This window comes from Dryobates pubescens, chromosome 33 (assembly GCF_014839835.1).
Source record: "Dryobates pubescens isolate bDryPub1 chromosome 33, bDryPub1.pri, whole genome shotgun sequence".
Lineage (NCBI taxonomy): Eukaryota > Metazoa > Chordata > Aves > Piciformes > Picidae > Dryobates > Dryobates pubescens.
In genome coordinates, this window is record NC_071644.1 from 5,514,840 (window position 1) to 5,541,482 (window position 26,643).

The 26,643-nt window shown below is 46.5% G+C and overlaps 1 protein-coding gene across 1 annotated transcript; it reads right to left on the reverse strand.

The window, feature by feature from the left end:
* Window positions 1-24,930, reverse strand: TMEM201 (transmembrane protein 201). Its single transcript, XM_054175707.1, has 11 exons — window positions 24,731-24,930; window positions 19,794-19,914; window positions 18,992-19,186; window positions 17,210-17,386; window positions 16,235-16,626; window positions 15,597-15,800; window positions 7,186-7,403; window positions 5,450-5,521; window positions 4,345-4,635; window positions 3,809-3,940; window positions 1-3,201 (listed from the first exon to the last, which is right to left on the reverse strand). The coding sequence occupies exons 1-11, from the start codon at window positions 24,832-24,834 to the stop codon at window positions 3,104-3,106; spliced, it is 2,004 nt and encodes a 667-aa protein (XP_054031682.1). The 5' UTR covers window positions 24,835-24,930; the 3' UTR covers window positions 1-3,103.
* Between the last annotated feature and the right edge of the window lie 1,713 nt (window positions 24,931-26,643).

The window sequence follows — 26,643 nt, forward strand, 5'->3', positions numbered from 1 at the left end:
AAAGAACTTTTCCATTCCATACACTCCAACAGTCCTTGCAGTAGGAAAAATACTAGAAAAATAAAATCTCACCCCTGAACAGCACTGTATGAAGATCAACATCACCAGTCACAGAGATTTTTCACAGGGGGACCAGATAATGTTTTGTTTCCTCCAAACCAGCTTCATATAGAAAACAGCAGCAAGATAGACACAGTATCTAAGAGCTTGATTAAGGCCAACAATAGAAAGACAAACATGGGCTCAGATCTTTTGAAATGAAGAAACCCTCCAAATGTTTTAACCCACGTGCACACAAACACACACACACACTCTCATGTGCACCAGTCAAGCAAAGGCTTCACAACCGTGAAAGCACCACTGGAGGGTGTTCTAGCACCAGAATGAAAAAGTTGGTTGTCTTCCCTCTTCAGCAATAAAATCCAAAGTCTTTCTGTTGCTTTGGACAAGGTCACCAAACACCCTTCCAAGAACAGTTTACAGTGAGCAGATTCAGAAGTGCAGTGACAGGTTGAAGTGTTCCTGTTCTGGAATATGGGCAGGGAGAGGTGTGTTGAGAGGCTGCAGCTCCTGGTTGCTGGAAAGGAGGAGGAATTCCTATTGCAATCTGGTAGAGACACAGACCAACATGGGCTCCAGGTGGGCATGATGGTGAAACTGAGCGCAGACTGGGAGGTGAAAGTGGAAAGCTTGCATACATGGAGTCACAGTGCACATCTGTTGGCATAATAAAGACAAGCAAACCCACAGTATTCTCTGGCAGCCTTGTCTCTGCACAGGAGGCCCCTGGGTGTGCTGGAAGTCAGGACAAGGATCCATGAGTGGGATGTCACATGCTGCATTAGGACATCATCAAACTCAAACAGCACAGACAGAAGCTAGTAAGTTGGTCTGCTAGCATCTTGCCTGTAGACATGCTCAAGTGAGCCTGCAGAAGTCAACAAAAGGGACAAAAATCTCTCAAGGGCAAGGTTATGGGTCTGGTTTGGCTACAAGTAACAATTCATGCAGGTTACAAATGATCACAAACCTGCAGCACATCTTTCTGCTGCAGGTCTCTATCTTGGAGCTAGGCTTTGTACAGGAGGTGCTGGCTGTGCAGCCCTTTACCAACACTCTAAAGAGGCTGAGAGGAAGATGCAGAGTCAAGAATGACATCCCCACAGCCCCTCAGATCAGCACATGTAGGCAGAGGTCTGTCCTCTGCCTGCAAGATGCAGAGCAGGCGATGAACAGGTTTCACTAACAAGGGAAGATGGGGAGCAGCAGCTGGAAGTGGGCTGCTAAAACAGTGCAGGAAGAAATGGCAGAGACAAAGAGAGAATTAATTTTTCAAGTTCTTAAATCACCAGCAGTAAAGCCCCATTGAATGTGGCATATGGCATGCTGATTAAGTTTGGCTCTCACTCACATGAGGTACTAGTGAAGCTGTGGTAGGAACTCAATTAAACATGCAAGATTAAAAAAATGAAGCAAGAGAAAGGGTGAATTTCAGGTTCAGAGCAGGAGTTATCATAAGTGCTATGTTTTGTTTCTGTGCACATGCAAGACTACAAGAGAGGGAAAAGCAGAACTGAAAGGAAGGAAAAGAGAGAGAAGCATAACACTTGCATTGAAGATGCAAACACAGGACAATGGGGTGAGGGAGAGGAAAGAGCAAAAGTGTGAGGTGAAGGAGCCCAATGGAAGAGACAATAGAAAAACTCTTAACAGAGTCAGTCCTGCTTCAGCAAATGCATAGCTAGTGTCAGTTGGCTCTCTTTTCACCAGGTATCCTTGATATGTTGGTAAATCTTCTCTCTGCACTTGAGATTTAAAACATAAGATCAATACACATTTTTGGGTACGATGTACTAAATGATATTGAGTATTCAGCACAAGACTCTTAATGGCCCCTGAATTCTGCTGAATACTCACCCAAAAGCAGAAGTGCCCAAATTATAAACTGCTTTTGAAAAAAGCTAGGACTACTTCTGCTGGGCTAGAAAAGAATCAATGCAGAAGGCTGAATTGTCCAGAAGCAGGTTTGGTATTTCTCACTGAGAGCACCTTGGCATTTAACTAAGAAATATCTTAAATATTTACTTAGCAAATCCCCACATCAGGCTGAGGTTTCTGGATGAATATGTACAATCAGACAGCTCCTCAGGTAGCTTCTAAGAGAACAGACTTGTGCGATGTACAGCAAGAACAAGCTAAGCCACTGGCTGCTTCAGCAACAACACCAGCAGCCAGAGTTGTGAGATGAAGCCCTTTGACTATGGTGCAAATCACAGAGGGATCCTTTCTTATTACAGAACTAATTGTAAAGCAAAGCAAAGGCTGCCTGTGTCTAATATAAACCACAAAAGGATGTCTGTCTGGGATCCGTACATACCTACAGCAACAGCGCTGGTTGGAGGTAGGTACAGACAGTAGTTTCTGAGAACCAGCATGACCAGAATGGCAACTGGTGAAGTGGCCTCAGGGCACAGTCCAGGTGGAAGCACAGGGACATATAAAAGATGCAAGAATATGACAGAGCAGCCAAGGTCATCCATGTGCTTAGGCGAGCTTAAGGCAACTAAAGAAAACCCACTGATAATTTAGAGGAGAGAGCCAAAGGGAAAAGAGAAGAGGAATCACTGGGAATGCTGTTAGAGCAGCCAAAGCCCAGCATCAGCTACTAAGCCACCCCTCTTCTCCAGCTCATTTGTTCTAATTCTCCTCACTTTACCAGCACCATCAGCATGAGGTTAATAAATCAGAAAGAAGATCTGGGGACAGGTTCCTAAAAACGTAGCTTAGACATTTTCAGGCTTGTGTCTCAGGTCAGTTCCTTTGAAAGAAAGCACATGGGCCATTAGACTGACCTCTTCCTTAAACTGGAGCTTTCTGGGCATTCTGCCTGCCACCTCCAGTGACAATCTTGTGGTATGTTCTGTCTGGAAGTGATGGCAGCAGCTACCTGGGTTCCTTGTCATGACAGTTGAGCATACAGTAGTTTTTTTGTGTAAAACAGCATGCACCAGTGGCATGGCCATTAGACTTGAAGCCACGGTTGAATTCTTCTTGTCTCCTCAGAAGCAGATGGAACCAGAAAGAAAGGGAGTGTTGGCACAAGTCAGCGCAGGCTCCGGTAGACATAGGCTGATGTGAAGATAGCATTGAGAGTCAGGCTCATGGCCAGCAGACCTCGCAGTGCCGAGTTACCAAAATGACCTTGGTGGAAGAGGACAACACAGAGCACAAAAAGGAATAATAGAAAGAGATATTAAAGGACTGCTGAGATAAATAACAGTGAACACATGTTCTGCTCTTCCTCTCTCCTTGCCCAGCACTCTCATCCTCTGCAGAAATCGCTGAAGGACTTTTCCTGTCAGGAAAGATTCCACTGTTCTCTTTGGCTTGATTTTCATCTCATTGCTCTTCTCAGCACCTACATCCCCAGCCCTTTTCTTCTGTCTCAGTTTAGCACTCTGTCAGCAATCTTCACACAGGAACAGCCTTATTAAGGTCTGAGCATGACAGGCAGAAGATCCATTTTGCTACTACTTACATATTTGATATCAACATCAAATCACTACTACAGAACAAGAAAGATCTCAATTACCCTCATAGAATTGTATGTTTGGAAAAGACCTCTAAGATCATCAGGTCCAACTGTTGACCCAACACCACCATGCCCACTAAACCATGTCCTGAAATGCCATGTCTACCCTTTCCTCTCTTTTGGAAGAGACATTTGAGATCATCAAGTCCAACTGCTCGCCTTCAGCTTGTAGCAACGCTCAGAGATACATGAAGCACTAACATGGCCTGCACTTACCTCTCCAGCCTGCCAAATCTTCCCCTTTGGTGGTTGTGTCTACCACACAGGTAGATGAGTGTGATGAGTGATCCTCCTTTTTGATGGAATTATCACTGCAGATACTCCCTCCTTCCACAGCAGATCTCATATCTGCAAGGAGAAAAAGATATGAAAATTCAGAAGGCACTAGCAGAAGTTACCAAACTGAAAGAAATTAAGGCAGGAGCTGGAAACAAAGGGCCAATTTCAGTGCTGTGCAGCAGAAGCTGCCTGCATGTTTGTCTCATACCCTGTCCACATCAGTATCCCCACACTAGTGGTTAAGTTATCCAAACAAGGGTGAAGGCAGCGGCACCACTAAGTGAGGAAAGGACATCTGTTTTGTCAGACAGTCTCTCCAGGCCAGGGAATTCCTAAGGGAGCTTTGGTAGCCCACCACTCATCACCATCTGAGATTTCCTGAAAGTTTGCCACCTATTGTGTGGCCTGCATGATGTGTGGCCAACTCCTTCCCACAAATGCATTCCCTGGAGTGCAGCAGGCTGCCAGCATACCATGCAGTCCCTGCTCCCTGAGGTTCTTCTTTGGAAAGGAGGACAGCTCAGTGGCAAAGATGTTGCTGTCTGAGTGGGTGTGCTCTTCTGAGCTAGTTGGGGTGAGCAGAGCTTCATTCTGAGATGGGAACAGCAGCAGCTTCTGTCCTTTCAGGTTGAGGCGGGCAGGGCTGATGAGCGGCCGGCGGTACCGCAGAGAGCCCGAGCTGGAGGTCACAGAGCCAGCTACTGATGGTGCCGGAGAAGGGATGCGGGAGGGAGCACAGCTGCCTGACAGCAGGGAGAAGTGTTCTGCAAGGGAAACATTCCCCCAAAAGAAACTATATTATAATCCCAAGACAAGAAGCAGAGCTTTCTTTAACAATTCCACAAGAAAAGGGAATGGGAGTTCCAAATGTTCAACGCATCTTAAACTTAAATTCTGTATTCACTCCACTTCTGCCACTGCAAAGCCTGGAGATATTCTACCTGCACTTTGGTACACTCAGGAATAACTTAGAATAAAGATGGGTTTATCAGGAGGCAAGAGAGCTTTCTCCCTGTTCACTTGTGTCCTTTCAGGAGAGTCTGCATTACACATGCTGTTTTGCAGGTAAATGAACTCTTCTGGCATGTCCTTTAAAGGCTGGTAAAGTGTGTAAGGATGCAAGGAGGTCTGCACATGGCATTAGCCTAGGCTGTGGCAGCATTTGCAGCAGCAAGGACTTAAGGAACACAAACAGACAAAGATTCATTTGGGGTCAGAAGGGCAACAGACAGGTCACTAGAGGACAGGGGAGCAAAAGAGCAGAGCAGACAAGGTAGCTAAATAAGCAGTTCCCTGGACTGCTCTAGAAGAGCAGAGGAGCTGCCCTAGAACAGTTTCAAGTCTCCTGTAAAAGCAACCTCAATTCAGCTGTTGGGCAGGGAGGGACACACACAGCACCTCAATGTAACCCCACTCTTAGTTGGAATTCTCTCTGCAGCATTTCTAACAGCAAAACCTGGTATTTTCACTAAGATGTGAGTAGGAAGGAAATAATTAAACTTGAATCACGTGTTTCAACCCACTCACTGCAAATCCAGCAAAGAGAGTTGCTCTGGAAGGCCTAGTTTGGTGCATTACCTGATGTAGGAGACTCCTTGGACTGAGATGATTGTGAGGCTGGTCGACTGCCGCTGAACAAGTAGCCAGAATCTAAAAGGCAAAAATTAAACAGTTTGAACCCAGCTGGCCCAGCTACTGGAGGTCTAGCCTGCAGTAACTGCATCATCTTGTCAACAGTCTCAGAAAGAGATGGGTGGTAAATATAGGTAGGAAAAATGTCCCTGTTTTCCTGGGTAAGCTATGTGCCAGTGACAAAATAATCCACTTTTCCCAGCTGCAGCAGAAAAAAATCTGTCCAGCAGGCTCCAAAACCAAGTCTCTGACTATACCACAGCCTAGCCAGCCTCTACTTTAAAGGGAAGAAGGTGAAAAGATGGTTGTGTCCTTTTCTCATAAGAAGAGCCTTAAGGGTAGATTAGATCATAGGGTGAGATGAATTCCCATCTAGCTGTCGGACACAGTAACCATAATAATGAGACAGGGAAAAAAACCCAAACCAGACAAAATTCAATGAAAAGTACTGAAGATGGGGGGAGGGAAGTCCTACAAAGGAAACCTCAGAGTTTCAATTAATTATTTTTCTTTGGCACTTGATTTACATAATAATGGGCAAACAGCTTTGGAAGTTGAAAACCTTGCTGTTTGCCCTGCATGCTCTCTCCAGTCTGCCTGGCTTTGCACCTCAGCAAAAGAAAGCAGGGCCCTCACAAGGGTGGCTCAGCATGCAGAGGGAATCCCACCATCTGGTGGGTTTGCACCTGCCCTTCCAGGGACAGTTTGGAAACTAGGAAGGTAGAGGCTGTGCCAAGAGCTGCCATGCTGCTGAAAGGTTTGTATGGCTTCTCTTTCTCTTGCTCTTAGTGGATCTGGCAAACTGCTGGCAGGGTGAGATAGAGAAATGTTGAATAACCTAAAAAATCCCTGCAAGGCTGCTCTCTGCTGCAGTGTTATCCTAGAAACTGCCACATTTTGGCCTCTGACCTTCTGGTAATCAGTCAGTGACATGGGAAAGCTTAGCTTTCCTTGGATGGAGAATAGCATTTGAATGCCACTTCCCATCTGTTAGTCTCAAGCACAGTAAAACTGAGGGCTTATGGAGGTACTGGGAGAGAGTCTTTCCTTAGGCCTATAAATCTTCCCTAGATCACACAAAGCCCTTATAAAACAAGAGAAAATGGGGCCTCTAAAGCAGCTTCCATAGTTGTGCTAATCCCTATCAACTCCAGACTTAGAGAAGAACCTGCCTTCAGCTCTGCTCCCTTCAGCTGCAGCAAGAAAAGCCAACTACACAAAGCAGCTAGAAAGTAGGGAGTGCTTACTCTTACCAGATAGTTAACCTAATGCTCCAATGCATTTCCAAAAGCTGCTCTTCTCCATTCCCAGGCATGGTAGTGTAAAAGTAGAGAAGTTTTATAGATGTTTTATAGATGTTGGGTTCACCTTGACCAATGCTTTCAGGACCAGCAGCTGCCATACTGCCACAAATGTCCTGGAGAGGCCTCTGGATGTCAGTAAACTCACAGCAGGCAAGCACTTAGTGAGACTATTTGTTGCCCCAAGATGGCAACAGTATGCTGCACCATTTCTTCATGCCAAAACCCAATTCCCAATGCTGGATACTCCTTTGTGCCACAGGAACAGCAATCCCTAAAGAGGACTATAGCACGTGGATACCCCACAGCCCTTTTCCTCCTGAAGCATTGGACCACTCCACTGTCATTTCCACTAGGACAGAAAGTGTCATGCACATGTACCTGCTCTGGCCAAGGAGGGGATGGTCCCCAGCGAGAGTGCTCTGTTGAGACGACCAGGAAGAGAGGAAGAAGTAGTTCTGTGAGGAGATCTGAAGAGCTGTTGGTTTGTCAGCTGGAGAATGCTGGGTGGTGTTGGGACAAAGAGAGACGTAGCAGAGGTATTGAAGCCAGTCCCAGTGCCACTGGGGAAGAGGGTAATTGAATCCCCAGCAAGGTACCTGTAAATGACACACAGGGCAGACACTCAGCAACCAGTGCATTCCAGTAACCCCTCTCTTGGTTGTATGGTTTGCACAAGCACTGGTTTTGTTATCAGTTTGTACTGATTTTTCAGGGCAGGAGTGCAAGATGCAAAATGCTTAAGACTTTATGGGAAAATTCCTACACCTTTAAAACTGGGGAAGAAAGAACTACTCAGCTTGACTTCAATTATTGTGCACCAACCCAACCAATGCAGGGTGCAACAACACAGGAAGTCAGGTACAAATAGGCACAGGGGCTTGGTTCTCTCCCTGGTGAGAAAATTTCCTAGAGACCACCAGAATGCTTTACAAAGTCCAGATAGACACAGGACCAGTAACAGACCTCATCTGATGTTTGCTATGTGTACAGGCAAATGACAGGCTTAGAAATGTCATGGCTGTGGGAAGCAAGTAGTTACCTACTCAACCTTTTATCTTTGCAAACCAGAATTAACATGTTTCCACTGATGCCAGCAATAAAGAGAAGGATTTTTATGGGTACTTAGTTCTAGGCACTGATTTAAAACTAACATTCAAGCCTCTTTGCCTTTATTACATGTCTGTGAAGTAACGAAGACTCACTACCCTCATTACACATGGGAGAGAGGAGCAAAGAGAAGTAAAGTGACTTATGAGTGTCTGTGATAAAACAGACACAAACCTGGGCTTTCCAATCTTAAAAAACCCTGTATGTCCAATCCTAATGAGCCTATGTTTCCTAGTTAGCCACAAACATGTACTAGTGTAGCCATTCAGAGGGAACTATGCTCCAGGAAATGTCTTGCTTCTAATACACAAAAAACAATTGCTATTGTGCCTGGAAGAAATATAAGTTGGCAATAGTAATGGCAATTGTATTTCCAGATCTGAGAGCTGTTTTCAAGAGGTTCCTTCCCAATGAAAGAGGGGAGCTGTAGAACAGCATGTCCAACTCGAGAACACCAGAGGAGAAATAACAGACAAAACATGCTAAGGGTAGCTCTGCCAGTTAGCTTGATTTTTAATTGCTACAGACATAAACTGACTTCTGTTCCAGTGGTAAATTAACTGGAAAGAGACTTTGTATTTTAAAGCTTTTGCAGCTAGCACTGCCAAAGGATTTCACACTCAATTACTATATGCAAATAAACCATGCAATTCATCTCTGACACCCCATTTCATCACCTATCTTTGCTGTGGTGTACAATTTAAAGACCAACCCAAGCTGAACAATCTGTCAAAAATTTACTCCTATCTTTACCTTCTTTCTATTGAACTTAGTCTATGTGTACCATTTAGCTGACTACATTGCATCAGAATTGAGGAGTCAGCTTGGGAGTCTCATTTGTGTCCTCAAACCATCAAAATGAGCATTTTAAGAAGGTTGCAATATTCAAAGCACATAAATTTTGTATTAACAATTGAGTAAAATACATGAAAGAGCCTAGAATATGAACAAAATCTCTCCAGGATCTCCTGTATTTGCTTAGATAGAAACAGATGAGTCATGATGAAGCACTAACAAAGTATGAAGTGTGTATATTTTAAGATAGAGATATCAGACTTTGCAGGATCTAATCAAGCTGCAACATTTGGAGGTTTAATCTCACTTCTGATTGGAAAAACAGAGACAGAGGAGAGCAGCAACATTACCAGTAGTGAATCAGAGCATGAAGGAACATAAGTACCTCAGTCTTGCACTGAGGTGATTTATGCATGTGCCATTCTCTCTGGGAGATTCCAGAGGTGATGCAGCAGCATCATGCAGTGCTAGCATGTCCATCTCATAAAACTACTTATCTGCTAATACGAGGCAGACATCAACAATCCCGACCAGATTAACCAGGCTGAACATCTGAGCCACCCAGCCTCCTGGGGCCTGCAAGCAGGACATGGCTTTGTCAGCAGCAAGGAACTCGTCAGTCCTGCAACAGAAACTGCCCAACCTCTTCAGGTTCCAGAGGACCTGGGAATGATGTCATGCGTCACAAATGTGTAGAGGCCTTCAGTGCCGAGAGACAGACATTTGCCCCACCACACACAGAGGTCTAAGTAGCAGGGGTACCTGTGCACCTCAGCTTTGTCAGAGAGATCGGAAAGGGAAAGGAAATTTAAGAGAGCAGCTAAGGGTTACGGTATGAATCACACCAGGGTGGTATCTGCCACTCACTGTGCCGTGCCTGTGATGGGCCAAATCAGAGCACTGCCTGTGGAGAGCAGAGCTCTTTTGTGTTAACTTCACACCTTTTGTACGTTGGGCCAAAGGATCCTGCTTTACACAGCTTCTTGCTGCAGTGGAATACAGCTCATCTGGCTCCTGGCTTTTGGTAGTTTTTCACTTATTGGGCTGGAAGGCATTACAATTTATCAACTGTAAGCACAATCTCTGCCCTGGGACTGCAGTTTTAGATCAGACTTCCATGGGCTCTGGTGCTCAAGGGCCTCACTTCTCAACCTCACCAAGTTAGTGCAGTCAGATCCTCTGGGCATATGATTAGCCATTTGTTTTGCACCATCCAAAACAGAAATCCTCAAAGAAGGGCTGAAGAATTTTAAGCATAACATATTAATGCTTTAGGACTGGGTGCTGACCAAAGAATGGCTTAAACATTGATCTGCTATTAACAAGGTATATTCCAGCAACATGCATAATCCTGTGCCTTTTCTATGTGCTCTTCTCTCCAGTCATGTCAAGAGGGCCAGATGCTGCTAAGGAGCAGAGGTACTGTCATGGGAATGTGCTTCATGCTTGAAAATGGCATGGAACAGTGCAGTCATCTTTTCTCTCAGACTGCTTGCTGCATTGCTTCCAGCCATTGGTGCATGTTATAATAGTGGGTCTGGTAACAGTGAAGAAGTAACCAAAAAACATAAAAGAGGGGGGGGAAAAAAGGCTCTGGAGTCAAACAGGTTGTGGAAACAGGGCTCAGAAGCCATTTATTTCAGAACTCGATATGGTGAACATCAAAACTTGGGTACCTTTGTTAGTGTTTACAATGGTCACAGCATTACTAGACAGTTGGGCACAACTCTGCTACACAGATACTTAAAAAAAATTAATAAATAAAAGGTTAAAGAAGAGTATAACATGGTATGGGACTGTACACTGTCCTGAAGAAACACCTCGTCCCAGCAGAGCCTCCCCTCCTCTTGTCTCAGTATCTCCCTCTCACCCAAAGGCAACACCATACGTGTCTGCCTTTTTAATTCACATTTTAACCAGAGATGCTTCATCACCCCTGGGACAGAGAGAGTCAAGGGAGAGCATGGATAAGGCCAGGCTGTAGATGGACCCACTCCTACCATGAGGTAATTCACTATCAGACTTAAGAAGGTAGAACGCAGTCACAGGCAGTGTGCCACACATGCCCAGGTTCATGTGCCGAGCAGCAGCCAGGGCACCATGTGTCAGTTATGGGGTAAAAATATTTCCTTCAGACTTAAGGTCCCAACATCATTTAGCTGTGAGTTACCTATGTGCAACAGCAGGATGTGTGCTGTTGCCCAGGACTGCAGAAGCAGCTCACCACCACCTTGGTGCTGGATGCAAGATAAGCAAGCTCCTGTGAGCTGACACGCAGCCACTTCTCTGGTCTGTGGCATTCACAATTGGTCAGTGCCGTAATCTGTGCCTCTGCTTAAGCTGACAGAATCAGGAGTAAAGAGCAATCTATTGAATCAGAAATAGGCATAGAGAGAGAATAATGCTAAAAAGGGGGCACAGGTCTTAAACACATTAAGATTTTAATATGTGACTTAGCTAAAAAGTTTAGCTGCTGAGACTAGAACTTCTTTTCCCCTATGTAACCCAGCTTTGGATGAAAAAGGAGGGTTGAATTAGAGCTGAAAATGCTCCAGCTGCCAGGTCCTGCAGTAGTACCTTCTGGAGTACAGACTGATGTTTGGAATCAACTTGACCTTCCCTCTAGGCTGGTGGCACAGAGAAGGGTGTGTGTGGACATACATCCCTCATCTCCCAAAATCCAGACTCAGCACAGGACAAAACCATTCAGGGGATCCTTTCCCTGCTCGTCTACTTGAGTCCTCATCTGGAAAATCTCACCTGGGACTGTCAAGGCACACTTCAGGACTGAGTACTACCCCATCTGTGATAGCATGTGTACTTGCAGGTGACAGCACACCTGGAGTCAGCTGGCAGGTTATATGTGACAGCAACACAATTGCAACAGCACCTCTAAAAAACAAAGCAAAGCTATATTCCACAGCTCCCTGCTTTTGTGAGTGGAGTCAGCCTGGAGCAATCATCTGGCTATTAATTAAATGATTTACTCTTGTAAAAATTAATGTGTTCACAATACAGCAATACATACTTTCTATAGTATCTATGCATGATTATTAGCTTCACATAATTTCACCATAGTGGAAAAATATCCATAAAACCAAAATGAAACACCACAGCACCATTTTTACATTCCCCTCTCATCCTCACCCTTTGACACACCCAAGCTTAGTTCTCTAGGGCATGCAGAGCACAGATGTAGGAAAGGAGGAGTTGAGGGAAAAGAATGGGATACAAATACAGCTTATTTAGATCTGTGAAGGATCACAAAAGTGTCAGTTTGCATGCACTGATGTCAGCAAGGGCTTTCAGAAGTCCAGAAGCAGCAGCAGCAGAGATGCTTACTCAGTTGCTAGCTCTGGGTTCTCCCTTCAGAAATGAGTGCAGCCCAAGTACCTCTTATACCCAGCCACACTCACTGGTGGCTAATGAAGGACAAAACCACTGGCCTGGCAGATACACAGGCACTGCTGTCCCAAGCTGCAGCTGTTTCAGTTCCCCTGAAGAACAGCAACACAGTGTTGTCAAAAATGTGGTCCAGGGAAAGGCACTTAATGAACCCACATCGGTCTCTTTATATATCCAGCTCTGCTGGGCAGGGTACAAGATGCTTCTGAGATTAGCCACAGACATTGTGAGAGTAAAGACCAGAGTCAGCCACTTTAGGATGGAGCAGATGTGGTTTCAAGTGACACACAAACCCACTAACAATCCCTCACCACCTCAGCTCCATTCTGTAGTACCATTCTCTGGCCCAGACAGCAGCACATGGCCAGTGTAAAACAGTAGCACCTGAAATTAGAGGCTTTGGGGCTAAAATCCTCTAATACTCTGGAGATGTTTGCATGCTCTGGCCTGCATGGCTGGGAAAATCCTCAGGCAATGAAGCTGCATCTGGTGACCACAAGTTACCACATGTTCCTCTGTGGCCTGAAATAAGAGTCCAGCAAAGTGAAGACATGAAACTCCAAGCACTGATCAGGTGGTTCTGGAGGATTTGTGTGTCAGCTGCGTTAGGAAGTTACCAGCCCTTTACCCTATGACCCCCTCAGCAGAAGGAAAAGCATAATGAAGTGTCATATAAAATAGCACCTCAGCTTCATTAGGATGGGGGCGCTGTGCTCAAGGGGTGGCCTTGCACCAAAATACCTGAGCTGGAAGCACAGATTTCCTTCTGCGGGACTCACTGGGGGAAGAGTTAGATGGCACAGCTAACTGCTGAGCTGTTCCTGAACTGAACCTCAAGTGAAAACTGCAACGTTGGCAAAGCACCTTCCTTAGAGAACATGGAGCATGGCACAGTGCTTAGTCTGTTTGGGATTGAAACTGAGTATTGCAGGAGCACTCTCAGTAAAGGCAGTGGTGGTTTAATTATGTTTGTCTGTTTTTTTCCAGAAACACTCAGCAGTTTCTGCTACCTTATAACTGCCCTTCTTCAGGCCTGTGTAAAGAGACACAATTGGTACAGATTGAATGCTAGCAGCTTATAAATCTGAACACCTTTGGGGGAAAAAACCCCAACCAAGCCAACCAACCAGCTTTCTCCTTTCCTCCCTCTCCTCCTAAAGATCAACCATCCTCTACCACCACCAAAAGCATCTGAGACAAAGCATGTGAGAAAAGCAGAAAGAAAGGAGACTATCAGCATCAGTTTCTAAAATACCAAAAATTCAGTTGCTGCAAGTTTGGTTTTGAGGCTCTGAGGTCTTCTGATGTTTTTAAACGCAGCAGCACAGACACACTGAGGCACTGAGAAGTGGGAAAATAAGCTGACACCTGAGCAAAACAAAGGCTTCTTTGGCATTAAAACTGAACCACACTTCAGTATGTGTTTTGTTCTTTGGTTTCACCTCTGAAAATGTTCCAATTATGAGTCTTAAAAATGCTTCAACTACAAGTTGTGAACAAAGCACCAGAGACCAGGGCCTCAGTTGTACAGCCTGGCCAGAAAACAAAGCAGCTTTCTGATGTTCTGACATAAAATCAGTGCAACTGTAAACACACTTCATTTGTATTCATCTGCATAAAGTGAAGACAAAAGGATTTCCTGCTTGCATGTCAACTGCAGTTAACACATCCCCTAGTTTAAAAGATTTTAAACCTTTCCAGTATGCAGAGATGAAATATTTAACAGTGTTTTTCAGGCTTCACAGTGTAAACCCCACTCCTTCCCACAGCCCTGTCACAATTGCCTGGTCCTGCATCCTCCCCATGCCATCCCAGTACTGCACAGAAGAAAAAGACAAGGGAATAAAGGAAAAGACCAGGAACAGGAAGACACCCTAACTCTTAACAGTAAAACATCACATGAGGTGTCAAACTCCTGGGGCTCACAGATGGGGCATGTTTAAATGGGAAAAAAAACAAGAGTGTTGCTAAAAAGAAGGGAAGAAAGCAGCTGCTCAGAAGAAACAGGAGGCCACATGAAATAGAGCAACATACAGCCTTGATTTTCAGCTCCTGAAAGCAAAGCATCTGAAGAGGCTGACAAGCATCTTTAGAAGCTGCCATTGAGTTTCCTTGCTATTGGGCAAGAGTATTTGGACAGAATAATTTTATTCTTATTAAAAGAAAGGATATTGCCATTAGAAATGAAGCATGACATGACCATGACCATCCCCACGTATCTGAACACTTGGGCAGCTCACACCCCTCCTCCTTCTAGCAAACTCAGTATCTCCTAAACATGAGATTCCTCCCATCATTTGGACATGCTTGAGGGCAGAGGATCAGAACTGCTCAGCTCTGCCATGCCAGGTGGCTGCAAGCTGATGTGCTAGAAGCTAGCTGGAACTTTCAATCCAACTTGTACATGTAAGTGCAGAAGACGATCACAGCTCAATATAAACCATTGGTCTTTTCCCGCATTTACCTTTATGGGGTTGTTAGTCCCCCATTTCCCCACTTTCTAAGGCTACAGGAGTGGAGGAACATACATATTTTTATCCAGTTGTGCTTTTACACAGATGCTCCTCAGGGAGTAGTGGTGTTGGGTGGGGAAAAAAACCCAAAGAAAACTAGAACTGAAAGCAACAACCACCGATTGAGTTGAAAATTTAGCTTTAACCAGCTGAATACTTTCAGATACTCAATAGAGACACCCTGAGCTGCAGAACCTTTCAAAGCACCCTTTTAAAGAAATTCTTGACATTCCAGTCAAAAGCACTTAAGGACACCTTTGTTAAAAACAGGAGTCCTAGGAGAATGGCACAGAAAGAGCATGCAGTTAGGTGATGCTGCATAGTGAAGGGCAAGAAGAACCAGGTATGGACTAGGTGCGTCCCCTCCTCGCATGCCTGTACACCAAGCAGTGTCACCACAGCGCACAGCACGAGGACTCGGGATCCAGAGGCAAGTTCCCATCAGTTCCAAATTAAAATGACCAGCACCATTAGAAACTGGAGGTGGCCTGGGCCCCATGGAGGATCAAGGCAGAGGATTCCTCTGTGACAGGCTAAGGATGAACAGGCAGTGAGAAGACCCAGAAGGACAGGAGAAGCCAGAATCTCTTTGGCTGGAGGAGCAGAACGGGGAGGAGGCAGTTTGTGAAGCAGCTGCTGGAAGAACTGGCTTTGGGGAAGTTGGATATTTGCACTGCTGATGGATTCAGGAGGAAGGGAGAATGGAGGCAGCAGGAGTAGCTTCCATGGCTAGCACCAGCAGTGGAAAAGCTCCAAGCAGCTAGCACAGTAGGAAGCAAGGATGGGGGGGAAACATTAAAAAAAAATATATAAAGGAAGAAAAGATCTTCACTGCTTATCTAATTTAAAAAATTAACAAAAAAAGAAACAGAAGAAGAGAAAACAAAAAGAGGAAAGAGAAGCACCAGTCGCAAAGAGTTCACAAGGCTTTTTTCCTCCTTCCCCCAGCGTCACTGCTCTGGCTCTGACCTTCGGGGCCGGTATCTCCGCTGGCCTGTTGACTTCCGCGTGGCCACGGCTGCCGTGAAGCCCACCAAGCAGCACAAGGAGGTGGTGCCAAATTTGGCTGTGTCGAGCCAGCTGGGTGTTTCCATCTTCAGGTACCTCTCAGCTAAATGCAGACTCATCACTACGAGCCACAAGACTGAAGCAAAAGCATCAATTCTCCGGAGCCTGCAATGTCAAAAAGAAAGCACATGAGACACAAGGTAAGGGTTTAAACACCAAGGAACCCTCTTGGCCCTGGGGAAGGAGGGAAGGTGGGGAGGGTACACAGACTACTACAGATACTGAAGCTGTTATCACCTGCAGCCCTTCCCACTGCTGTGGTTAAGTACCGGAATAGTGGAGTTCCATTTTCTACCAGATTACTGAACGAGAAGCTCCCTGTGCAGCTCAAAGTACTTCAAGCTTAGATTGAAAGAACCAAGGCAGAGATCTAAAGCAAGCTCTGCTGTCTCCATCAAGCTGGCTGGCAAAGTAAGAACTGTGCCACCCAGTGCCATTCTGGCAAACGTTTACCCCCTGACTCACTGAGTCAAGACAGCTAAAGACCCCCAACCTCATGCAGTTTTTCTCTAACTGAAAGAAGAGAAGAGCATACCCACCTGATCCGCCCAGCCAAGAACATGGCCAAGAGGCAGGTGAACAGCCCAAGGACAGCGACAGCCATCTGATGATTCTTGCCATAAGCCCATGCAGCACTCAGGTTCTCCACCATCTGCTCTGGCAGCAGGTGGAGCAGCTCCCGCCAGCCTGCCACCGTCACCGAAGTGTCATCTTCCAAGTCTGCATGTGAGCTTGTGCCAGTCCTGTTCTGAAGGGATGCTGGGCCAGAGGAGACAGGGCCAGGGACTGCTGTGCTGAGTGAGAAGGGGTCACCTGACCCATACAAGGCCATCAGAACCAGGAGTGCACAGCTGAGGAAGGCCAAGAACCGCAGAAATATCACCTGAGCTGGGGTGGTTATGGAAGCAGGAGAGGAGGATGAACATAAATTCTGCAGAGGAAGGGAGAAACACCTTGTCAGAAGGTGAATGGACTGCAGCACGGTATTGAAATGGTGCTTTATGAAACTCTTCCAACTGCGTGGTTTACTGGACAGCTTGGCTCAAGTCCTTAGAAGTATCTGGGCTGGGCTGACATCACATGGGATGTTGTAGGCTAGCAAAGATGGCAGAGCCATGAGCAAGAAGCCAAGGTCAGCTAGGGAAGTGAGGCAGGGAGAAGGTCATCATTCACTTCCCATCCTTCTAACTTCTTTTTTCTCCCCTGTACTGTGTGTAGTTTCCTGCACTCATAAATTAGCTTCCCTGCCTCCCCTCTTCTGCCTGTCCCTCCACTCTGGTCTCATTCCTCTCATTATTCTGCTTCTGTCAATTGCACCAAGTAACACCAGCAAGTGGAAAACCTCAAACTGACACCAAAAGCATCTGTGGCAACTATCCTGTGCTCTTCTAAACTTCTGCCCAAGCTCCCAGAGTTAGAGGGCCCAAGGCCTCTTCCTTTGACCCCCCCCTGCAGCACACCCAGGTGCAGATCTGCATTGCCCCCTAAATGCCCTCAGCTCTCTCCCCACCTACCTGAGAATAGGTCTTGTCTGTCTCCCGGCGTCTGAAGTGGTGGCTGAGCAGCAGCGCCCGGAGCTGCCGGTTCTGATGTTTGATGTAATACTCCACAGCAGCCTGGCAGGGACGGCACAGCTTGTAGGTCTGCTCCAGATGGTGCTTATACACCTCAATCTCCTCATCATATTTGCCCTGGTGAGACGACAGGAGAGGAAAAGTAGGTGAGAACTGCAGGTTCCTTACCAGTTATTTGTGCCTGCTACTGACACGTGGGCAAGTCTCTAGAGGAACCAGGCTCTGAAACCAGGCCTGAACAGTGACCAAGCTGGAGGCCAGCCACACAACCAGCTTTCCATACAGCAGACTGCTGAGTCCATGCCCCAAAAGAGACTAAACAGTACTTGGAAAAGGCTGTTGTGGCTCAGTTTCAGGATGTGGTCCTATTTAGCTTTCTTTGTTGAGACCTTCTGAACTTAACACAGATGATGAGAAAAAAAATAGATTTGCTCTTCCCCTCCTCATAATGAAACTCATTAATAGCAGTCATAAAAACAGCCAGTGCGAGGGCCAAAGGTACATTTTACAGTGTCACTACAGTGGGCACATGGCTCATGATAAGACTTCTAGGTCTATTCCATCCCCACTTCCAGGCTCACTCAAGGTCCTTGTACCAAAAGCATACAGCTGAAAGCATGCAGGTTCTTTAGGAGAGGGAAGTAGCTGCCTGAGGGCTCACTGTAGTAGTTTCACAGGCTTCATCAGACAGAATTGAGAAGCAATCACATGGGAGAGACTAGCAACAGGAAGCTCATCCCTTACTGGAGAGGCCAGCAATGCTGAGAGGCCAGGGCTGTCACTGACACACATCTAACCACATTGGATAACACAGTCCCATGTTTCTTAGCTGGCACAGACACCAAGGTTCACGGAATGCCTACAAAGGGGCCAAAGGCTGGTGTTACTTGGGAAGATTGATAGGTCTGGCAAGAGACAGGGACTAGAAATCAAACTGAGAAAAGAGAATCAGTTGAAGATGCTCTCATTAGGCATGATAAACTTTAAATCTGTTCCCTGGGAGTCACCCTTATTAAACTCATTACAGTTACATGAAGTAGACTGGTTAGGCAAGCCAGAGGATGAACACATTCGACTATGGTGCAGTCTTATAACCCCAAGGCTTGACCATGGATGAGAGCTGAGGAGGGTAGCAGTATACTCTCTGTATGAAACTTTGAGGAGCCACAAAATTGTGAAGGAGAAACCCCACTACCACATCTTCCTTGCAGATTCAGTAATGGGAAGCCCAAGAAGTTTCTCATCAGGATATACTGCTGCTCTAAGTGTAAAATCCCTTTGCTCTTCTAGGCACAAATGCCTAACCAGAGAGGTGATGTGCCTGCACAAGATTCCTGTCCCAACTCCACTAGGAAAAGCACAGCACACAGCCAAGGCCTGGGGAAAACCAAAATCTATTAAGGCTTCAAGGTCTCTAGCAGGCTGTTTTGTCTACTACATCCTGTAAACTCAGCTGGTAAGAACTGGAGTTGTAAACTGATCTGAGCTACCTGGTTTTGGGCTCAGGCTTCAACTTCCAATGTCCATCTACAACAGCTCAGCACATGTTGGCTTTGGAGTGGGAGTAGACAAGTTTACAATACTTATCAGTAACCTTCCTTGCACTTCCCTATCTCTCCTGCTTACTCAGCTGCAGCATGGAATTAAAGAGAGCAGGAAGAGCAGATATATGCATGGGAATGCCTTGGACAAACATTATTCTGTGATGCAAGGCCCACTTACCTCCTCCCTTGGTGAGAATGAAGCCAGTTGTTTGATCTTTGTGGTTTGATGGTTGTTGCATTTCTTGCAGAGCAGAATTTGGCTGCTCACCCACTGCTGTGGTTTGGAGGGATCACAGAAAGTCGTAGCACCTGACACAACATGGTTAAGGTGTTCCATGTACTGAGCAGGGATAGGTTTGTTGTAGTCTCCATTCTGAGAAGAAACAAAGGGAGACAGGAGGGAAAGCAAACATGAGATCACAAAATCAAACCTAGGTATTAAGATTCCCTAAGCTTTGTCAGGAACTCTGCACTCCATGCATTCACCCATGTAACTAAAATAAGTGAAAAACTAGATAAAATGCTTCAAATCTTCTCCTCCCTCCAATGTTCCCTACACCTACAGCAAGCTGGTGGTGGATTTTGTCTTAAGACAGGCTTTGTTATTTAATACCCTGAAGAGAACAATTCAGCTGTTCCAAAATACAAACCCAGAGAATTGTTCCATAGATTAAAAAGAAAGAGATTCCTAAGAGATACTGCTGAAAATGTCAAGGCCCTTTTTGCCCTTTGATACAAGAGAGGAAGCACGAGTGTCTCAGTCACTCTGTGGCAGCACATCCCTGTTGAGGGATTCTTTCTCAAGTGTGATCAAATGATCAGCTGCTGAGTTCACAGCCAGCTGTCAATCCACTCAATATTGATCTACACTGGGCATGTATCATCTTAAACAAGGAGCAGGGTTTTCCCACAAGCACTGTTCCCCAGGGCATGCACCTTCCCACCTTTCCAGCCACCCTTCAAGCAACCTGTCACCATACCTCCTGGAAGCCATTGTACTGCTCACAGTTGGGGCAGTCCCAGCAGTTGCGATTCCCATAGGGCACCACCGTGTCCTGATTGCAGAACCAGCAGTTCACTGTCACATGTGTGGGCTTCTTCCTGTTGGGACATGAACACTGAACTCAGCTGATGGAGAGGAAAGCAATGCCTTTGGAACAGGGAAATGCACGAGAGCCTGGAATAACAATCAACCTTCCCATTCAGTGTCTAACGGTGCGAGTCAGAGTAGTCAGCCTAGCAGTGGAAAGACGGACAATCAAAGCAGCAATAAATTTGTCTGATGCTGGTGCCTCTGTGCTAGTACCATGGACATGCCAGAACTTTAACAGCAACCTTGTGAATAACCCACTTTACTATCTTTTAGAGGCATATTTGAAGTGCAAGTCCCCTCCATACTCACAGTTACTGTACAGGGCACAGTAGAACCTCTGCTTGATACACATAAGTTAGGGAAAGGGAAGTCATGATCCACAAGAACCGTGTGGGAGGGAAGTCAGAAACCTGGGAAATGAGTTCATGGTTTCAAGTCTACCTGCCTTGCTTGTTAGAAAAAAATTCAAGGACAAAGGTATACTAAATTATCCCAAGGTTCAGACACTGTAAATAGCTGTTTCTTCACATCTTTAGATAGGTAAGAAAGTGAGGAATCAACATGTCCTCTCCACTTTGTATGCACTGGAGCTGAACAAAGACTAACGACCTGGACCCATTACCCCCTTGGTTTTTAAACCAACCCCATTAACAGTCAGTGTAAGAGAAACAGCTGTGGGGTGGCCCCTTTGCAACAGGTTGTGGCAGATGTTTGAGCAAAGAACTTCAGTGGCCTGGCCCTGGAGCCTTCCACTGAAGAGAAGTCTGCTTTTGTCTGGACACCCAGTCAAGAGGAAGTTTCCTGGCAGGTCAAGGCAACACAGCCCAGCTGTCTGGGTTTACCAGAACCCATCCAAATCACACCTCCAAGAGACAGCAGCTGCTCAGGCAAAGCCCAGGCAGGGAATGGCTATGGCAGCTATGCAGGCAGATGGACCCAGCTGCCACAGCGTATTTGCTGCCTAACTCCCCCAAGTAACCAGCTTCTAAAGCACCAGTGAAAGTATTTTTCACCGAGCAGGAGACTCACTGAGGGCCTGGAAAGCAAGGAACAGCAGCCAAAGTGCTCATCAGTTGAGAGCAACTTTTCTTCCTGTTCTAGGGAATGTTCTCTGCTGCTACAACATTCTGTAGCAAAACATCTGAATGCTGCAGAAATTGTCTGGCACCCAGCAACCAAACAGGCAGGTGGCTCTCCCCTTATTTAAACCTGGCTTCTCTCTCAGCCATCATCTTTGCAGTTGGATGCCTACAATTAAGATTTTTCCCCACTTCCTCTTCCAAAGACCATGTCTTGAAACTTGATTCATGAACTATCAAACCCTCAAGAGATGCTTTGCCTCCTGTTTTAACTACTAATGATGAAGATAAGCTTGAGATGAAGCATCAGACAGAAGCCTGAAAAGTCAGAGCAGAGAGAGGATTCCCTGCCAGATACTGAAAGAAAATGGCTGGAGCTACTAGGGTGACAGATTCTAATCTCAAAATAGATGCATACACCCACAGCCCTCTTAAAATCAGCTCAACTTTGTTCATTGCCAAGAGGGCTCAAAACAGTAACTGATCCCAGTTAAAAATACCACCACTGGCTGGCAGGCAAAAAAAACCCCAAACAAACTTTAACCCGGACAGAAGCCTAGGTTACTACTCCAAGTTATCCCTGAGCTACCACTCTCCAAAAGCCAAACAAACCACATGTCAAAACAGCCACATGAAGGATGGCAGCCACACCTGTTGGTGACAGCTTCATCTCAATACCATAGGTGTAGAAGCTATGAAAATATGCCATTTAGGCTTCAGCATGGTAGCCACCAAAATACAAATCCTACTGCACCTTGCGTGTGGACTGTGACAGCAAGCACAACCTAAACTCCATCCTCTGATGCAGGTCTCCAGTACTGCACAAAGTGCTACAGTCCCACCTTCATGCTGCTGTGGCAACATCCTCTGGCACCCAGAAAGTAAGGCACACCACATTTCAGTCTCTACCTCCCATGACATGACAGAGTAGGTGGAGGATAACAGAGAAGTGGAAAGCACAGGTCAAAAAATTAGTGAACTATGCACGCAATCACAGAATGCTTTGGGTTGGAAGGGACCTTCAAAGGTCATCTAGTCCAATTCCCCTGCAATAAATATGCTATAAAGCAAAAGAAGAACCAATGCTAAACACTACTTGAGAACTTGCTAATATCAGAGCCCAAATCCTTCCTACAGAATCCCAGAATGCTGGGGGTTGGAGTGGACCTCTGGAGATACCTAACCCAACTCCCCTCACAGAACGGCATCACCTAGAGCAGGTTGCACAGGATGGTGTCCAGGTGGGTTCTAAAAGTCTTCCATTTGTCACTTTCAAAGCTGAGGAAGTGCTTCCAGGGGTTAAACAGCAGCCCTTCATTCTCACAATGTATGCAAAAGAAATTGCTAAATCCTGGATTATTTAGGATAAAAAGCCACAATCCTTCCTTTTGTGAACCTATAATCTGTTGTCATAGAAATAGGTTAAAAAAAAACCATAAATCAGAGGTTCTCAACCTCTGCAAAAACGTGGGGGGAAGGTCATTTTAGGCAAGAGCATGTAGGTAAGGTGCTAAATTTCTTGTAATTGAGTGGGAATTGAAATAAACAAAAACCAAATCAAACCCCACCAAGTACTGCATTTGGAAAGGCTCAAATATGGACTTAATGACTGTGGAACTATATATGCACCTTGAATTCAGGCAGCTGAATGCAGTAAGCTAGAGCACACACTGCTTCTGATGTCAAACATTCAGTTATGAGGAGCAGACAATGCAGAATGAAGCATTTGCCATGTGTTCAATCCCTTGCAAAACACCAGGCAAGCCACTGCTAAGGAGTTCCTAATCTAACCCTGTGTTAACTGCAACTAGCTTCACTGGACAAAGAGCACCCTGCAAAATAAAACCTGAACGACAAGAAGTGACTGAGTTACTGCAGAGAGAGATCCATGAACTTGCTTGCCATGCTCACTCAGTATGTAGCCTGCACACCCAAACAAGCTAGAAAGGACTCCCAGGTTTGGACAAATTGTTCTGCAGGAAGATCTCTGTTTAAGACAATGCTGTGGGGACATATCTGGAGTGAACTCCTTTATGAGATCAACACCAATACTGCTCAGACAGTACAGCAAAATGTTCCTTTGTGAGAGGCTATCAGACTCCTTCAATCAGCTAATGAAAAATAAATCACACTCGAGAATTATCTGTTGATAAACACTGTTCAGCAACTAGCTTGTGTCTCTGATGAAACGTGAACTTAATGTTCCTTCCAACTCCCAATACTTCACTAGTCCCTAATATTTAAGGTCATGCTTAATTCCACAGTGATATTGGACGGTGAGGACAGACCCCCTGCCAAGACCAGGTCAAGTGAAAACGGAGCAAAGCAGGGCTGTATCATAACATCAACACCAAAAGCAAATGCAGCATTATGTCTGTGTTTGGATCAGACCCTTACAAAGAGTCTCCCTTGACGATTTGGGGAGATTCACATAATTAATGCTAAGTAAGAAATGAGGGAATTGTAGCCCCAAAGAATTATCAGGGTCAGTCCCTGAAAATATTTGCATCTCATCAGCAGTTTTCAGGGACTTGGGAAGAAATGCTTTCCATTCCAGAGACCTTTTGATGAACTCAAGCAAAGCAAATCCAATCTCTTCCCTCACAAAGCATGTTAGCCTCAACTGGGTCAAAGAAACGCTGCCTGCTTCACTGGGGATTGCTTTAGGCCACTAGTACTTGATAGCTGCCCTAAATATGCCACAGAAATGCCAAGTCTTGGATATAGGCTAATATGCCACTGATCATTTACGTTAACAGCAAGTCTAAGTGTTTCACTGTGGATGCAAAAACATGCTTTATTTCCAAGCATAAACTGGAAGTGAACCTTAGCACAAGGAGCCCTTGAGACCGCCTTTAGCTCCAGCGGAAGCCCTCAATAGATGAGGAGCCTGCTCAAGCCTGTCGGGTTATAAAGTCAAACGCATAAATACCTGGAATAAGAGCTGCTTTGATCTCAAACTGTGCTAGATTAGAGTCTATCAAATTGAGCTTTACTCCGTTTATGAATCGTGCATCCTGACTTCTCTCCTATTGCTTTTCAAACCCTGCCTCAATCGGTCTGTTCAAATTTGTTCTAAGGGCAGAAACGTTCTGTGTAACTAAGAAACAAATGGCTAAAGACATGTGGTCATTAATAGCTGGGATTTCCCTCTAATCCTCCCAACTTTTAGCACTGCACTCACGGCGCTGTTACAGCGCTCTCCAATGCTCCCCTGCGGTCCCCCTTTCACCTCCCAATCAACCGAGGCAAGGGCCAGCATTTCCCTGCTTCCCGCCAGCGAACAAAAGGGGCAAACCCCGAGGAGCCTCCAGCAATCTCCAATACCCCTGGCAGCACCGCCAGCCCCAGAACGCAGGCTGGAGAAAGGGAAAGGCTTCTGCTCCCACAGCAGGCAAGTCCTTGTGTGCTGGCACACAAAGACACGAAGCGATTCCAGAGGATACGGGAAACCGCATCCAGCCGTTTACCTGCACCTTCTCGCCGCCGCTGACAGTTCAGGCCGGGGCCCCTTCCCGAACGCGCCTCAGCGGTACCACCACAGGGCCAAGCCCAAACCCGCCCCGCCGCCGGCAGCGCCAGGCTGGCTCGCAGCCCCACCTGGCCTCTCCGCACCCGCGAGGCCGTTCCCTCAGCCAAGGGGCAGGACGGCCAGCCCCGCGCGGAGGAGCCTAATCGCCGCCCGCCATTTCCTGCCGCCCCGCCCGGCCCAGCCCGGCCCGGCCCGGCCCGTTTCGAGCCCTACCTCCGCGCGATGCGGTAGAGCAGCAGCCCAGCAGCGGCGGCGCAGACGGTGACGCCCAGTCCGCCGGTGGGGCAGCGGGCCAGCAGCGCCCCGGCTCCCTCCATTGCCGCTCCCACACACGGGCTGCCGCCGTCGCTGTGACCTCAGCGGCGGCGGCGCTGCTTTGTACGCGGCGCGGTGTCCCCCCTCCCGCCGCTGCCGCTCCGCCTCTCCGCCGCGGCGGGGGCGGGCGGCGTGACTCAAGGCGCGGCAAGCGCGGCGTGAAAGGCCGGAGTCGTGCGGCGGTGCCGTGAGTCAGCGCCGCAAAGGCCGAGATCGTGGCCGCGGGGGCGGCCCGCCGGGCTCCCTGCCCTTCCGGGGAGCGGGGGAAGGGGGGAGGCCCGTCGTGCCTGGCCTGGCGCCCGCTTCAACCTGCTTTGGGGTGTTTAGTGCAGTTTTTCACCTTTCTTGTCCTCAGTTTTGACTTTGTGTATTACAAAATCGGCTCCAGCCGCAGCGACAGAGCGAGAAGCGCCGGTGAAGGATCGCTACTGCAGGGCTACAGGCCCACAGCTGGGGAAAGGCTTTAAAACCTCCACCCAAAAGGATTTCCCCCAAGGACCACCTGCACGCTTGAAACTGGAAGCAGTGGAGTCTACAAGGCCGAGAACTGGCAATTAAAATTTTTGGAGAAAAGGAGATAGCTGTTTGGAGAATTACAGAAACAAAATGAGCAGAGGAAGAAGGGAGAGTTTCAAGAAAATAGGTTCTCTGTCACGATGTGCTCTCCTGCCAAACTTCCTAAGTGCCTGGGAACAATGGAAGACCCCTCCACTGCTGGACCCTGCCCACTGCTTTTAAGTTCTTGCCTTCTTGTGGCCTGTGATGAACTTAGCTATTATGTTAGGTGCTGCAAGTAACATCCCAAGGGATGGGATGGCAGGTGGAGCAGGAATTAAAGTTCAGGGCTTTGTGGGCAGCTTGTGACCTGTTAGCCAGGAGCTGAAGGCTGCTGCTCTAGGCTTTCCCTCTCTCTGAACAGATTAATAAACGACACAATTTTGCAGAATGCCATCGGTTCCCAGGTCAGTCTTGTTCAGAAGCTCTCCCCTAGAAAGCCAAGTAACACCCATTCATGTCCTGCCCCTCTCAGCACCCAGGGGTGATATGCACTATTCTGGCCAAATTGGAAGCAGTTGGTGGTTTGACAGTTGTGCCCTGCTTTCACATGAAGGCAAAACACCTCCAAAATAGGAGACTGATCCTGCTTCAAAAGCCCCAAAAAATCTCGCAGCACAGCAAGACAGAACTGCTTAAAACTCAGAAGTAAGTTATTTCAACATAATTGTTTTTAAAAGCCACAAAAGTTCTTCATAGACGAGCGTTTGTACTGGAAGCTGTAGTGCTAGGCTCATCTTCACGGTGGTTGGGGTCTTAACTGTTCTAATTCTGCCTCTAGAGAGTTAACCATGGAAATTAATTCTGTGGAACAAGTGACTGTTTCCTCTTCGTAATTATGAAGGGGGCATAATTTTTCCATTACTCTTGCACTGTTTATCTTAATTGTTTAGGGACTGGTTTATGAGACCAAACAAGAGGGAAAGGAGAAAGAACACTACAGCTTGTCTATTTTTCCTACAGATGTCCCTCCCTTCTTATCAACTACATCAGTAGGATCAGTCCAACCACAGATGCATTGTTTACCAAAAGCTTCCTCCCTAAAGGAGCTAATGAGGAACTTGAGCCAAACAACTATAAATCATTGTGAAGGGCACAAGCATGCATCACAGCCCTAAGTACATGCAAGTAATTTTGAGGCAACCATGGACACACAAAGGGAGGCAGTAAATCTTATAGTGCAAGGACCTGAGACATCTGCAAATGGCTAAGGTGTTTTTCCAAAGCTAAATTAATGAACAGGAGGAGGAACAAGT